This window comes from Betta splendens, chromosome 10 (assembly GCF_900634795.4).
Source record: "Betta splendens chromosome 10, fBetSpl5.4, whole genome shotgun sequence".
NCBI classification, from domain to species: Eukaryota; Metazoa; Chordata; class Actinopteri; order Anabantiformes; family Osphronemidae; genus Betta; species Betta splendens.
Window position 1 is genome coordinate 18,617,318 of NC_040890.2, and position 12,607 is coordinate 18,629,924.

The 12,607-nt window shown below is 50.6% G+C and overlaps 1 protein-coding gene across 2 annotated transcripts in view; it reads left to right on the top strand.

Annotated features, from left to right (window-relative positions):
- fat4 (FAT atypical cadherin 4) overlaps window positions 1–12,607 on the top strand; it is a 74,581-nt gene that overhangs the window by 49,961 nt on the left and 12,013 nt on the right. The window contains exons 7-10 of one of the 2 annotated variants that reach the window (XM_029164903.3): window positions 4,309–4,489; window positions 6,141–6,391; window positions 6,669–11,018; window positions 12,445–12,549. In XM_029164903.3, the coding sequence (XP_029020736.1) occupies window positions 4,309–4,489; window positions 6,141–6,391; window positions 6,669–11,018; window positions 12,445–12,549 (4,887 nt within the window). The remainder of the gene's footprint in view (window positions 1–4,308; window positions 4,490–6,140; window positions 6,392–6,668; window positions 11,019–12,444; window positions 12,550–12,607) is intronic. The other variant, XM_029164904.3, reaches the window with a different exon arrangement.

The window sequence follows — 12,607 nt, forward strand, 5'->3', positions numbered from 1 at the left end:
GTTTTATTGAAGGGACAGATTATCCCTTGTGCCAGCAGAGACACTCAAACCTGCTTCTTAGCGCAGCTCAGGCTGAGCAGCGTGGGGCCACGGGCGGCTTTTCCCAGGAGGAGGGTGCTCTTCCCCTGAGATCGACCCCTCGCGAGGCTCCCACGGCGCGCAGCCTCCGAGCGGCCGCGACGCTCAGCGAGAACGCATGCGTCTGTGCCCCTGCGCGTTCACGGCACCTTCCTGCAGGTTAATGTGATCTGTGCGCTGGTAATGTACACTAATAAGGTGCTTAGGCCGAGCATATGTTGGCGCTAGACGCTGCTCTGAGAGGCTTACGTACGTGCGGAGCTGGAGGATGGAGGCACAGGCAGCAGATGGTCAGTTGCTACGGTTTAGCGCCGGGTCCTGGAAGCCTGTTATTTTGGACGCTGGTTCTTGGGGTTATTCTGGGTTCTCCCTCTTTCTCCAGACACAATCCACAAAAACAAGGCTCTCACGCTGGCGCGGAACGGAGCTAAACGTGGTTCCCACTGTGAGTTTTTGTGACTGTCAAACAGAGGGCTGTGTTTGGCTTGTCACCGGCCCAACTGTGTCGTTTGCAGATCTGAGGGGAAGGTGCTGCGTTTAATTAGATGCTAATGGCGTCCTGGACTCGGAGCTGGGAGGAATCCTCCGTGGGCCGACCAGCTTTTGGTTCATCCCATTGTATGACAGGATGAAACGTGCCTCATGTCTTCCCACGGAGACGCTGCCTGAGACGTGGTGATCTGAGCCCACGCTGACCCGTCATGGCGTCCGCACCACTTCACAGTTCAGCGGCGCAACCCGCCTCATGGGAACGTGGCACCACAAGGTCCACTGTTTTCTTTACTGACTGCGGAGCGTGCTTCTTTGGACACAAGCCCTGTTTCCTCATAAGTAATAATGACCCAGATACATTTAGATCACATGGACACACCCACATTCAACCAGACCGTGAGCAATGACTGGCATTTACTTCCAAAACTCATTTGTGGCCTCAGTAAAACTAATATTATACGATTAGAGTTCATCCTTCATTTTGATGATGATTAATTCAAATCTTGTTATGTGCGTGCACAGATACTCACGTTTAAATGCTGCGTCTGTGTCAGATTATGGGCGACAGCTTGAGCATCGTAAAATCTATTTTCCAGCAACCGGCGGCGTGAGGCCGTGTCAGGTCGCAGAGGTTTGCTCTGGGATTAACCCTTGGAGATTAGATTACGCTGGTGGCACAAACAGACAGGGGTGAGGCAGCGGCCCGTTGTCAAACAAGTGATTTAGAAGTTGAGGCCTAATGGTTTTAAGGCTGCAAACGTCCTCCATCACTCAGATCTGATCTTCCCAGTATTAGTATAGTTTTATTACCAGCTGACGGCCTCATCAGATGTCGTTTGGTGCTGAGCCTCTTGCCAGATTTAGGCATATGTCATTGCTATATGAACAACCCCCCCCCCCCCCCCCCCACACACACACACACACACAGACACACACACAGCCGAAGCACAAAGTGACACCCGTCTCGGCCGCGCGCTTCGCCATCGCTGACCCTGACGCTCTTTCCTGAGCGTTGCCAGATTCCAGTAAATCCTGCGTGGAGGCGACGCCGGTGCATTCCTCCCCCGTTGAGTCACTGCCCCCTGAAAGAGCAGTTGAAGGCTATTTTGTACATAACAAAGTGCTCTGTGCTCTATTACAGGTACGGCCTCTGCAGGAAATGTAGGAATGGGAAGCAGACGACGAGCTCAGCTGTGATCGTGACCCAGTTATTTCACAGTCACCATAACTGACTATTCAGAACCACGCGCGCTCACCGCGCAGACATTCGCATCCGAGTGCGACGACTAAATCTGTCAGCGCACATGATGTAACAAGATAGATCTGAACTATTTACACAATGAACAGCAGGTTTTGGGGGAAGCAGCTGCCAGGCGATATGTGATACGAGCGAGGTCCAGGAGGCAAAGACGGCACGTCCCGAGGGCGTGGAGCGCGTCGCGCTGCGGGAACAGGCCAAAAAAAGACGCGGGCGTCAGCGGCTGCAGAGCGTTTGGAGGCACCGTGTGTTTATAACCATGCGTTTGCTCCGCGTCTTGCAGTCAGCTGAGCTTCAGACTTCCCCACGGCCTAAACAGGCTGAGACGGCGGTAAACAGGCTGTGACGCGACATTCTGTCCGGAAGCAAAAGCCTGGAAGGAGGTCCCGCGCTCACGCGCTCACGCAGGGCTTCCGCCGGTGCTGGAGAAACAATGCGCTGCACCCGCTGCCCGACAGAAAGCGGGCCGGGTCAGAATCACGTCACAGGCAGCAGGTCGGCGCGTCTCTGATCAGACGCTCAGCACCTGACGGCGCCTCCATTAAGAGCGGCTGATCTGTTGCCATGCCAACGCTGGATGCTGGCGACAGCGTCAGTCAAACCGAAGGTCGCGGGCTCTTGGCCACATGTTGTGGCTCTGTGATTACATAATAGCCCCGTGATGCTACATTATAGACTTGATGCCTAAATTGCGAACCGCAGTTTACGTTTTCCACTCGGATTGTGTTTCTGCTCTTCGCATTTGACACCGCATTTGTCGTCATATGTCGCTGTATAAACTGCCAGTGAGTTTGGACTATTATGTTTATCTCTTTATCACAAATATTTGCAAAGGTGGAAATACACGATCACCTCGAAATGCAACACTGCCTGTATTTGGGGATAAACAGTGGACTCTCTTGAAGTGCAGCGAGCGTGACTCACTCTGGTAATGAATCATAAGGTGATTAGCGTCGCTCGGTTTCTGGGGCTCCTTTGGGTTTTGATGACTGTTTACTGTTACCTCTGTTTGTATCATTTACGTTGCTCCTGGATTTCAGCTGTGTTTATTCGGAGCCACTTCTGTTCTGACCAGAAAATACATGACGAGCCGAGCGTCCAGGCCTGTTTATTGTAATGGAGCCAGGCGGCGCAGTGATGTTGCAGTGAACTATGGGAGAATCCCCTGCCCCGTGAGCGGAGCTGCGGTTCCTGAAGCCCACAGCAATCTGCAGATCTGCTGATCTCAGGCAGGGAATTCTCCCAGTGCCCAACGAGCAGGTCGCAGCTCGCGTCTGAAGGCTTTTCACGACCCGCTTGTGTCTGCGAGTAAAACATTTCTCTGCTGCTTAAGTTTCCTGCAATGTGGCAAAAGAGAGCGATTTTATCAACAGGGGAATTCTGAGGGACGATCATTCATTTGACTTCCAAATGAGCGTAATTGGCTGCGACTCTAATGAGCGCGTTGCCCCGGTTCTACAGACAGCTACAGACAGTCTCCCTCAAGCTTCGCTCTCTGACCCTCAGCACCAGCCACTCTCAGATCCGTTATGTTTAGATTTGCATCAAGAGAGAGTTTTTGTGGCTTGTGTTCAAATGTTTTTCTTTTATTATTATCTCTTATTAATCCGGTCCCTCGCTGTACACCAGTTCAAGCGTCTGATGTTTTCAGCAGCTGAGTACACATTTCTGGGGGTGGGGGGGTTGTTGGCACATATTCACATAGAGGCCTGAGGAGAGCGAGGGGAGGGAACGTGAGAGAAGTGGCTCGAACAGATCACAGCTTCCCTCCGACCTCCGATGCTTTCTGTCCCAATAAACAACGTAAACGAATGAACACAGAGGCTTTAAAGAAATCCCATAGTGTGACTTCACGTGTGCAGAGAGACGTTGTGCTTGTGTTTGGAGTCAGCAGGATAAGACACAGGTCTGGACCCCTTTCTGTCCTCCACAGGGTTTTCTGCATCGCAGCTCGTTTTCATCTGCTATTGATTTAAGTCCGTCTACCGAGGCCCCGCGAGCCTCGTACCGTCACCCGCTCTGGCATAAAAACCCTTATTTTTGCTGAAAATAGCACTTCTGCTCAGTCAGACTCCTCAGGCTGCCGCGCACCTTAAAATAGATGCCTCACTGCAGAGATTAAATCTGTCCAGGACCCCAGGAAGGACGACTGAAAGATTGGGTTTCAGAGAAATGGAGTCCTTTTGATGTGTTCTGTGCTGATGTGTGTTGATGTGGCACTGCGGCCCATTAGAAACCCAAAGCACAGTCGTTCACCTGAATGAAATGCAGCAGGAGTCCAGGGCCTGAGCCTCGCAGCCGGAGGAGCTGTGCGTCTCATGAGCAGGAGTCCTAACAGCGCTCGCGTGTTAACACGGCACCGGCCCGGTGGCACAAAAGCCTCTTTGCTGGTGAAGTGTGCGTGATGCGAGTGGAGGAGGAGCTGGTGCTGAGGTAACGGCTTCGATGGTGTCACTCATGGACTCCTCTCTCACCTCCAGGTTCCCCGTCCCTCAGTGGAACCGGCACCGTGACGGTTCTGGTGGACGACGTGAACGACAACGTGCCTGTTTTCACCTCGTCCACCTTCCACACCTCCATCACGGAGGACGCGCCGACGGGGACAGACGTTCTGCTGGTGAACAGCTCGGACGCAGACGTGGGCGCCAACGGCGTCGTGAGGTAAAGGGAGGCGGCTGTCGGATTTACAGATGTCTTTATCCTGTGTGTGTTCAAAACACTGCTTAAACATGAATGATAAAAAATCACCAACACCTCTGCTTTTGGTTCAGTTACGTCTCATGAAGCCATTTACTAATAACAATGTTTAAACCACATACGGTATTTTTGGTTATTTTTTGCATTAGCTTTCATTGCTGCATCAACCTTCAGTGACAGCACAAAGACAGAAGAAGCAGGAACAGAGAGTGGAAACAATGATAAAGCAGTTACAGAAATGACCTCAGAGGTTGATTTTCCAGGGACCTCTGTAGGAAACAGTGGACAATTTGCACTGAACGTTTATTTGAAATCGCTCTTTCTATGACAGCTTCATGCAGGAATGAAATCATTTCGTGTGTGTGTGCATTGTTACCAGTGAGCTTTTTTCTATTACAATTCAGAAGAGATTTGTGTCACTCTGTGTAGTAATCAGGTCACTTTTGCTTTGCTGTGATTCCCTGGTGTGAAAGTGTTCTTCCAGGACATACACAACCAGGTTGTGGCCTTATTGTGCCTCATCACCAGCTCTGTGAAATTCCAGGCCGATGTTGCAATTGTTGACAGGAATTTAGGCAGCGAGTGAAGAGTTTTAATCAACACCCAAAGTCATTGTTTAGGCTGCGCTCCCGAAGCTGGACAGCAGCTTTTTCACACTCCGCGGGGAAGCGTGTAAGCGCTACTGGTCGGCCTCTCTCATGTCGCACTCTGACTGGAGTCGGACCCCTCCTCTCCTCCCAGTGCCGCACTGGAGACACACTGGGGGGCACCGCGGTGTGCTCCACTTTCCCAAAACATGGTAATGAGGATGTTAATCGTCTATGACAGAACGAGTTGTGCCCATCAGGGGTTCCAGGGGCCCTTAATGGAGACCAGAACCGGTTTCCTACAGGTATTAGTACACATTCTCACAGCTGATCAAATGGAAGCCTGGAACTGTCTCTGGACTGTGTTGACGCCACGAGCGTCTGTGGACACTTTATGTTAATGACGATGTCCGAACAGGCTTCACCTCCTCTCTGCTTTCACACGTTCCTCGGTGGTTTGTCATCACATCGCTCGATGGGAACGCGTTTTCAAGGAGCCATTTGAAAATATTCACTGCCGTGTACATCTATGTGTCAGTTCCCATTCATGTCTGGGAGCTGATGGAGAGTAGAAGCAGAGTGAAACACGATAGTAGCTTAAAAGTGTCCATCAGACCTGATGAGTTACGTTATGTATAAAAAAACATTTTTAATCTCTCATATTAGACTTTCTTTACTTTTGAGAAAGGTCAGTTGTTTTACATAAAGTGAATGGAAACAAGCACGGCTGCTCTCCAGCTGCAGCCGGAACCACAGCGCCTCTGTGAGCAGTGAGGCAGAAAACAGTGGGTGCCTTTGACAGAATATGAAGCAGGATGCCTAAGTGAGTTAACTCACTGATTTGATGTCATGCCAGTGCAGTATGGTGACCATTATTCAACACTTTCGACACGCTTTTGCCTTTGTGATGGTGGAAACAGTGCCCTCTGTAGGTCACACTGTGCCACTGCTCAAGGAGCGCATGACTTCACTGCGGTGGACGCGAGGGGAGGATTTTAACGCAGCATCCTTCTGTTTGTGCTCCACAGCTACAGCCTGAGCGGGGGACGCGGCCAGTTCTCCATCAACCCAGCGACGGGACAGATTATCACCAGCTCCCTGTTGGACCGGGAGGACAGAGCCAGCTACCAGCTGCTGGTAGTGGCGACGGACGGAGGGCAGCCCGACGGCCTGTCCAGCTCGGCCACCGTGTCCGTGACGGTGGCCGACATCAACGATAACCCGCCGCGCTTCCACCACCACCCGTACGTCACCCACATCCCCGCCTCCACTGGAGCAGGTAAGCAGTCTGTTAAGGTCCGAATGCGTTTATCTTCTGCTTGTTTGATCTGTTTTACTTCGGCTCTAAACGAGGTTTTGGCTAAAAGAAACTGGCACAGACACATGATATATTGATTACTATCAGCCGTGACCCAGATCAAAGTGGATGGGTGGAATAACCATCAATTAATGCATAATTGTAATGTAATTGGGCTTTTGCATTTGTCTACATCATCATGTGCATGTAGCATCACAGAGGGGTCTTTGGTGCTAATTCAGTCTCGTCTCATCTTCAGGGTCCCTGGTCTTTGCTGTGACTGTCACTGATGAGGACTCGGGGTCCAACGCTCAGCTCCAGTATTCTCTAATGGGCCGAAACTCTGAGAAGTTCAAGATCGACCCGGTCAGAGGCGCCATCACTGCCAATGAGAAACTGACTGGCAGCTCAGAAGTTACTCTGACCGTTCGCGTGAAGGACGGCGGCGCCAACCCCAAAACGGACGTGACCACTGTGACTGTCCGCTTTGTGACCGGAGGGAACTTCCCCATCATCAAGCTGAAGGAGAACGCGTTCACGTTCCCTGAGAGCCAGCCCACCAATCACATAGTTACCACTGTGTCTGGGTCCTCCATGAGAGGTGGGCCTCTGTCCTATTACATCGCCAGTGGAAACCTGGACAACGCCTTTCACATTGACCAGTTATCGGGCGAGCTGTCGATCAGACACCCGCTGGATTATGAACACATTCAGAAGTACGTTCTGTGGGTTGAGGCCAGAGATCAGGGCTTCCCACCTTATTCTTCTTATGAAAAAGTGGAAATCTCTGTGCTGGATGTCAATGACAATCACCCAGTGTTCGACAAGGATCCCTTCCAGGCTGAGATACTGGAGAACCTTTCACCCCAGCGGGTGCTGGTGGTGTCTGCTGTGGATCTAGACAGCGGGCCCAATGGACAGCTGGAGTACGCCTTCATTGACGGCAATAAGGAGAACAGCTTCAACCTCAACCGAGCGACGGGAGAAATCCGGACCACCAGGCCACTGGACCGGGAGAAGGTGGCTCAGTACGCTTTGAGAGTCAAAGCCACCGACCGTGGGTCGCCACAGAAGAGCACAGTGGTTAAAGTGCTAATCAGCGTATTGGACGTCAATGATAACGCCCCCAGATTCTCAAAGATCTTTAGTGCCACGGTGGCTGAAAATGCCCCAGTGGGCTTCACCGTCACCAGAGTCACCACCACAGACGAGGACGCTGGATCAAACGCCGTTAGCCGATATTCCATCACAGACACCAGCCTCCCTTTCAACATCAATCCAAACACAGGAGACATAACGATCAGTAGGCCTCTCAATAGAGAAGACACTGACCATTACATAGTCAAGGTGTCGGCTCACGACTCGGGCTGGACCGTGAGCACAGACGTCACTGTGTTCATCACGGACGTCAACGACAACGCGCCCAGGTTCAGTCGGCCGTCCTACTACCTGGACCACCCCGAGCTGACGGAGGTGGGCTCGCTGGTCACACAGGTGTCTGCCACAGACCCCGACGAGGGCTTCAACGGGAAGATCTTCTATTTCATTCGCTCACAGTCGGACTATTTCAGGATTAATGCCAGCTCTGGGGAGATATTTGTGAAGCAGCAGTTAAACTATCAGAACTCAACAGGTGCCAGCAGTATAAATATAAACCGCCACAGCTTCATTGTCACGGCCTCCGACCGGGCAGTCAAGCCTCTGATGAGTGAGACCACCGTAATAGTAAATATTGTCGATAGCAATGATAATCCTCCCGAGTTTGAATCTCTCAACTATTTTACTCCTGTCACTAAAAGTGTCAAGGTTGGCACTAAACTTATTAGGGTTGTAGCTCACGACAAAAAAGACTTTGGCCTTAATTCTGAGGTGGAGTATTTGATAACAGGCGGAAACAGCTCTACTAAATTCAAGCTAGATAAAACAAGTGGATGGATCACTGTTGCCTCCTCACTCACATCTGACATGAATAAGATTTTCTATATTGATATCACAGCAAGCGATAAAGGAAATCCTCCGTTGTCGGCGCCTGCTTCGGTGCGGATTGCGGTCACGGAGGAAAACCACCACACGCCCGAGTTCTCACAAAGCCAAATCTCAGCTACTGTACCTGAAAGCCTCGCTGTGGGAACAGCGATAAGGACCCTGTCTGCCCGAGACAAAGACAAAGACACCAACGGCCTCATCACCTATAATATCAACGCAGGTAATGACAAGGGCCTGTTTGCGCTCAACAGTAAAACTGGAGTCTTATCCCTCGCTCGCCCTCTGGACTATGAGGAGAAGCAGCAACATGAGCTGAAGGTTTCAGCTACAGATGGCGGCTGGATTTCAAAAACAGGCTCTGTTTCTGTCACAGTTCACGTGACTGATGTGAATGACAACCCTCCTGTGTTTGATCCTGAGGAATACTTCCCGGTTGTGCAGGAGAACGTTCCAAGCGGCACCACGGTGGTCAAACTGAATGCAACAGACCCAGATTCTGGAGCCAACGCCGTCATGGCTTATGTGATACAGTCGTCAGACAGTGATCTCTTTGTTATTGACCCGAACACGGGCACCATCACCACCCAGGGCTTCTTGGATTATGAGGCTAAGCAGGTCTACCATTTAACAGTAAAGGCTTTCAATGTCCCAGACGAGGAGCGCTGCAGTTTCGCCAATGTCAACATTCAGCTCAAGGGAGCCAATGAATACGTGCCGCGCTTTGTCTCCAAACAGTACTACTTTGAAATCTCTGAAGCTGCTCCAAAAGGCACAGTGGTTGGGGAAGTGTTCGCCAGTGATCGAGACCAAGGAGATGATGGAGTGGTTTACTACCTCATCTTTGGGAAGAGCAGAGACAAAGGCTTTGGCATCAATAGGAAAACTGGCCAGATTTATGTCACTGGTAATCTGGACCGTGAGAAAGAGGAGAAGATATCACTGAAGGTGCTGGCCAAGAACGCAGGAAGCATCCGCGGGGCAGACATCGACGAAGTGTTTGTGAACATTACGATCATCGACGCCAACGATCCTCCTGTTTTCACCCAGGAACTGTATGACGTGCAGGTCAGTGAAGGCCTCGCCGTGGGTGGTCTCGTTACCTTCGTGAGTGCGGAGGACTCGGACTCTGTGCCGAGCTGGAGCAGGTTTTCTTACTCCATTGCTCCGGAGTTTGACAAAAATGTTTTCAGTATCAACTCAAAAACTGGTCAAGTGTCGGTGGCTGCGGAGCTGGACAGAGAAACGACTCCTGTGTACACTCTGAGGATTGTTGCCGTGGATACTGGCACACCCCCTGCCACCGGAAGCAGCACTGTGATTGTGAATCTGGAAGATATCAATGATAACGGTCCAACTCTGACAACTGCCTATGCTGAGGTAATGGAGAACCAGAGAGCCGGCTCTGCAGTTACAACCCTGACGGCCTCTGACCCAGATCTACCACCCAACCAAGGCCCTTTCCTCTACAGCCTCCTCAGCTCTGGATCAGCCAACAGCTACTTCAGTGTTAGTCCAGCTGGAGTGTTAACCACCAGCCGGGAGATTGACAGAGAGCAGATCAGCGACTTCTACCTCTCTGTTGTGATTAAGGATTCTGGCGTGCCTCAAATGTCGTCTACGGGAACAATCCATGTCAAAATAAACGATCAGAATGACAACCCATCGGAGCCAAGGTCCATGGAAATCTACGTCCACTACTTTGGAAACATGTTTCCTGGAGGTTCTTTGGGAGACGTCAAGCCCCAAGACCCAGACGTTGAGGACAGGTTCCACTGCTCTCTCATTCCTCCATCCTCCGGTCTATTTAGTATCCCACCTGGAACCTGCAGCCTCAGCTCCAAGTCCCGCTCAACGGATGGAACATTTGAACTGACAATCCGTAGCAGCGATGGCGTCCATGGTCCGGTCAGCAACACGGCTCGAGTCCTCTTCATGGGTTTCACCAATGCCACGGTGGACAACAGCATCCTCATCCGACTCAACTCCCAAGGAGTCAGAGACTTCCTCACCAACCACTACCTCAGTTTCTTACGGATTGCCAACTCCCAGCTGGCCGGACTGGGCACAGGGGTGTTGCTCTATGGAGCCTTCGAGCTCAACAATCAGACTTTCCTAATGGCAGCTGTGAAACGGGGCCACGGACAATATGTCAACCCCAGCGGCGTGGCCACATTCTTCCAGAGTATCAAAGACATTTTACATAGGCAGAGTGGGGTGCAAATAGATGCGGTGGACCATGATCCTTGCACGCATAACCCGTGCCAGAATGGAGGCAGCTGCAAGAGGCGTCTCAGTGTCGGCCCCGACATGAAAACAGAGGAAAGTTTCCCCGTGATCCTGGTTTCCAACCACCCCCTGCAGCCCTACGCCTGCAGCTGCAGACCCGGCTACACAGGAGCCCTGTGTGAGACGGACATCGACGAGTGCCAGCCGTCGCCCTGCCACAACGGAGGCACTTGCCACAACCTGGTGGGGGGCTTCTCCTGCACCTGTCCCGAAGGTTTCACCGGCATGGCCTGCGAGAGAGACGTCAACGAATGCCTTTCAAATCCCTGCAAGAACGGGGCGCTGTGCCAGAACTTCCCCGGCGGCTTCAACTGTCTCTGCAAGTCCGGCTTCGCAGGTACCGCGCGTTTCAAAGTCGCTCATGTTAGATGTGGACAAACTGTGGGGTCGCATGCATTGACACTCGCACGGTACATGTTCTCAGACACATGGTTTTGGGTCCATGGTAAACATTTGCTTCTGAAGAGGTGCTGTAGCCACAGCACACAAGCATCGCTGACCAAAGTAGCTCCGATTCTGGCTTTCCAGTGGTGGGGTATTAGCTGTAATGCGTATCAGCCTGCTCTGTTTGCTTTAATAAAAAGGATGATGCGAGGCTGACCCCAGTCAAGACATGCGTGTAGACTCCACGCACAGTTCACCGGGATCACATTACGCCGTGTGCCTCGTGTGCAAGCGGCTCTGACCACACACAGACACGTTTCTAATCCACTTGTATACAGAAGGATTGTTTTAATCAAGGATTTCTCATTTGGTTCTGTTTTGAGTTGTATGACAAATGAGTAGCTTTATAAAAGATCCAATCAGTCCTTTTAGTTTGGAAATGTAATGAATACACTACATTATTAGCCCCTGATAAGGGGGGGGGGGGGGGGGGGGGCTACTTACAGTCATTTGAGTCCTGTGTGATGTCCAGCTGCTGACTGCAGCATGTGAAAGGCATTTTAAAAGGCCATAGCCGGCAATTTGCCTGGAGTCAAGTCATTAATGTCCCTTTTTATTATGACGATAAAAAATGGCCACACATCTTTGGGTTTCATCAAGATAAATGAGCCTCCTGAAGAAATGCACCTATTGACTTACAGTAGTTGTCGTGCCCTTACTGTGAACTCCCAACTTCCTGTTTTCCCTGCTGGGTTTTCTGGCAGCGGAATCTGTCTCCATTAGAAAACTTGTCTCAGGATTTACAGCCTTAAACATATTTGCAGGGATTCATTGTCAGTCTTTTTTATTGAACCATTGTTGAAGCATCAGTTGTCTTGCACCATCGTGTTATTTATGTTATCAGTGCGATGTTCGATTCATGTGTTTGTGTACATACACATGTACAGTGTTTGTCTGCACTACAAAGAAACTCTGCTCTACTTTCCTTGGAGTTTGAATCTGATTACTTAGTGAGAATAATCTACCAATTGCATGAGATCATTTCTTTCTTCCAATGAAAATTTCAAGATGTTTTGTATGAATGATGTCATCGCTTGACAAATGATCTTGTCTGATCTAAAACTGCAGCATTTAAGTGAAGGAGCGTTTCAGATAACTGACACTGCTCTAAAACAGGTGAATATTTGCGTTCCAGGTTTATCACTTGTGGTTGTTTGACCACCAATGAGACTCACGAGAAGGTTGAGTGATTGTTTCTTTGTGGTGCGTTTCTCAGCTGCGAGGTGATGAAAGGCCTGCATGACTTGTGTTCTCCTCTGGGTTTTCCTGTGTCGTCCGCCACCTCATTCATTTTAATTTGTGTTGTTCTGTGAACTTAGGAAAAACGTGCGATTCCATCATCAATCATTGTGACTGTAACCCTTGTTTTAATGGCGGCTCCTGTCAGAATCGAGTGGATGGATATTACTGTCATTGTCCATTCGGTAAGTAACTGTAGGAAAGTTGGGGCATTAGCAAGTGAATTGAAAAGCAAGGTGGACA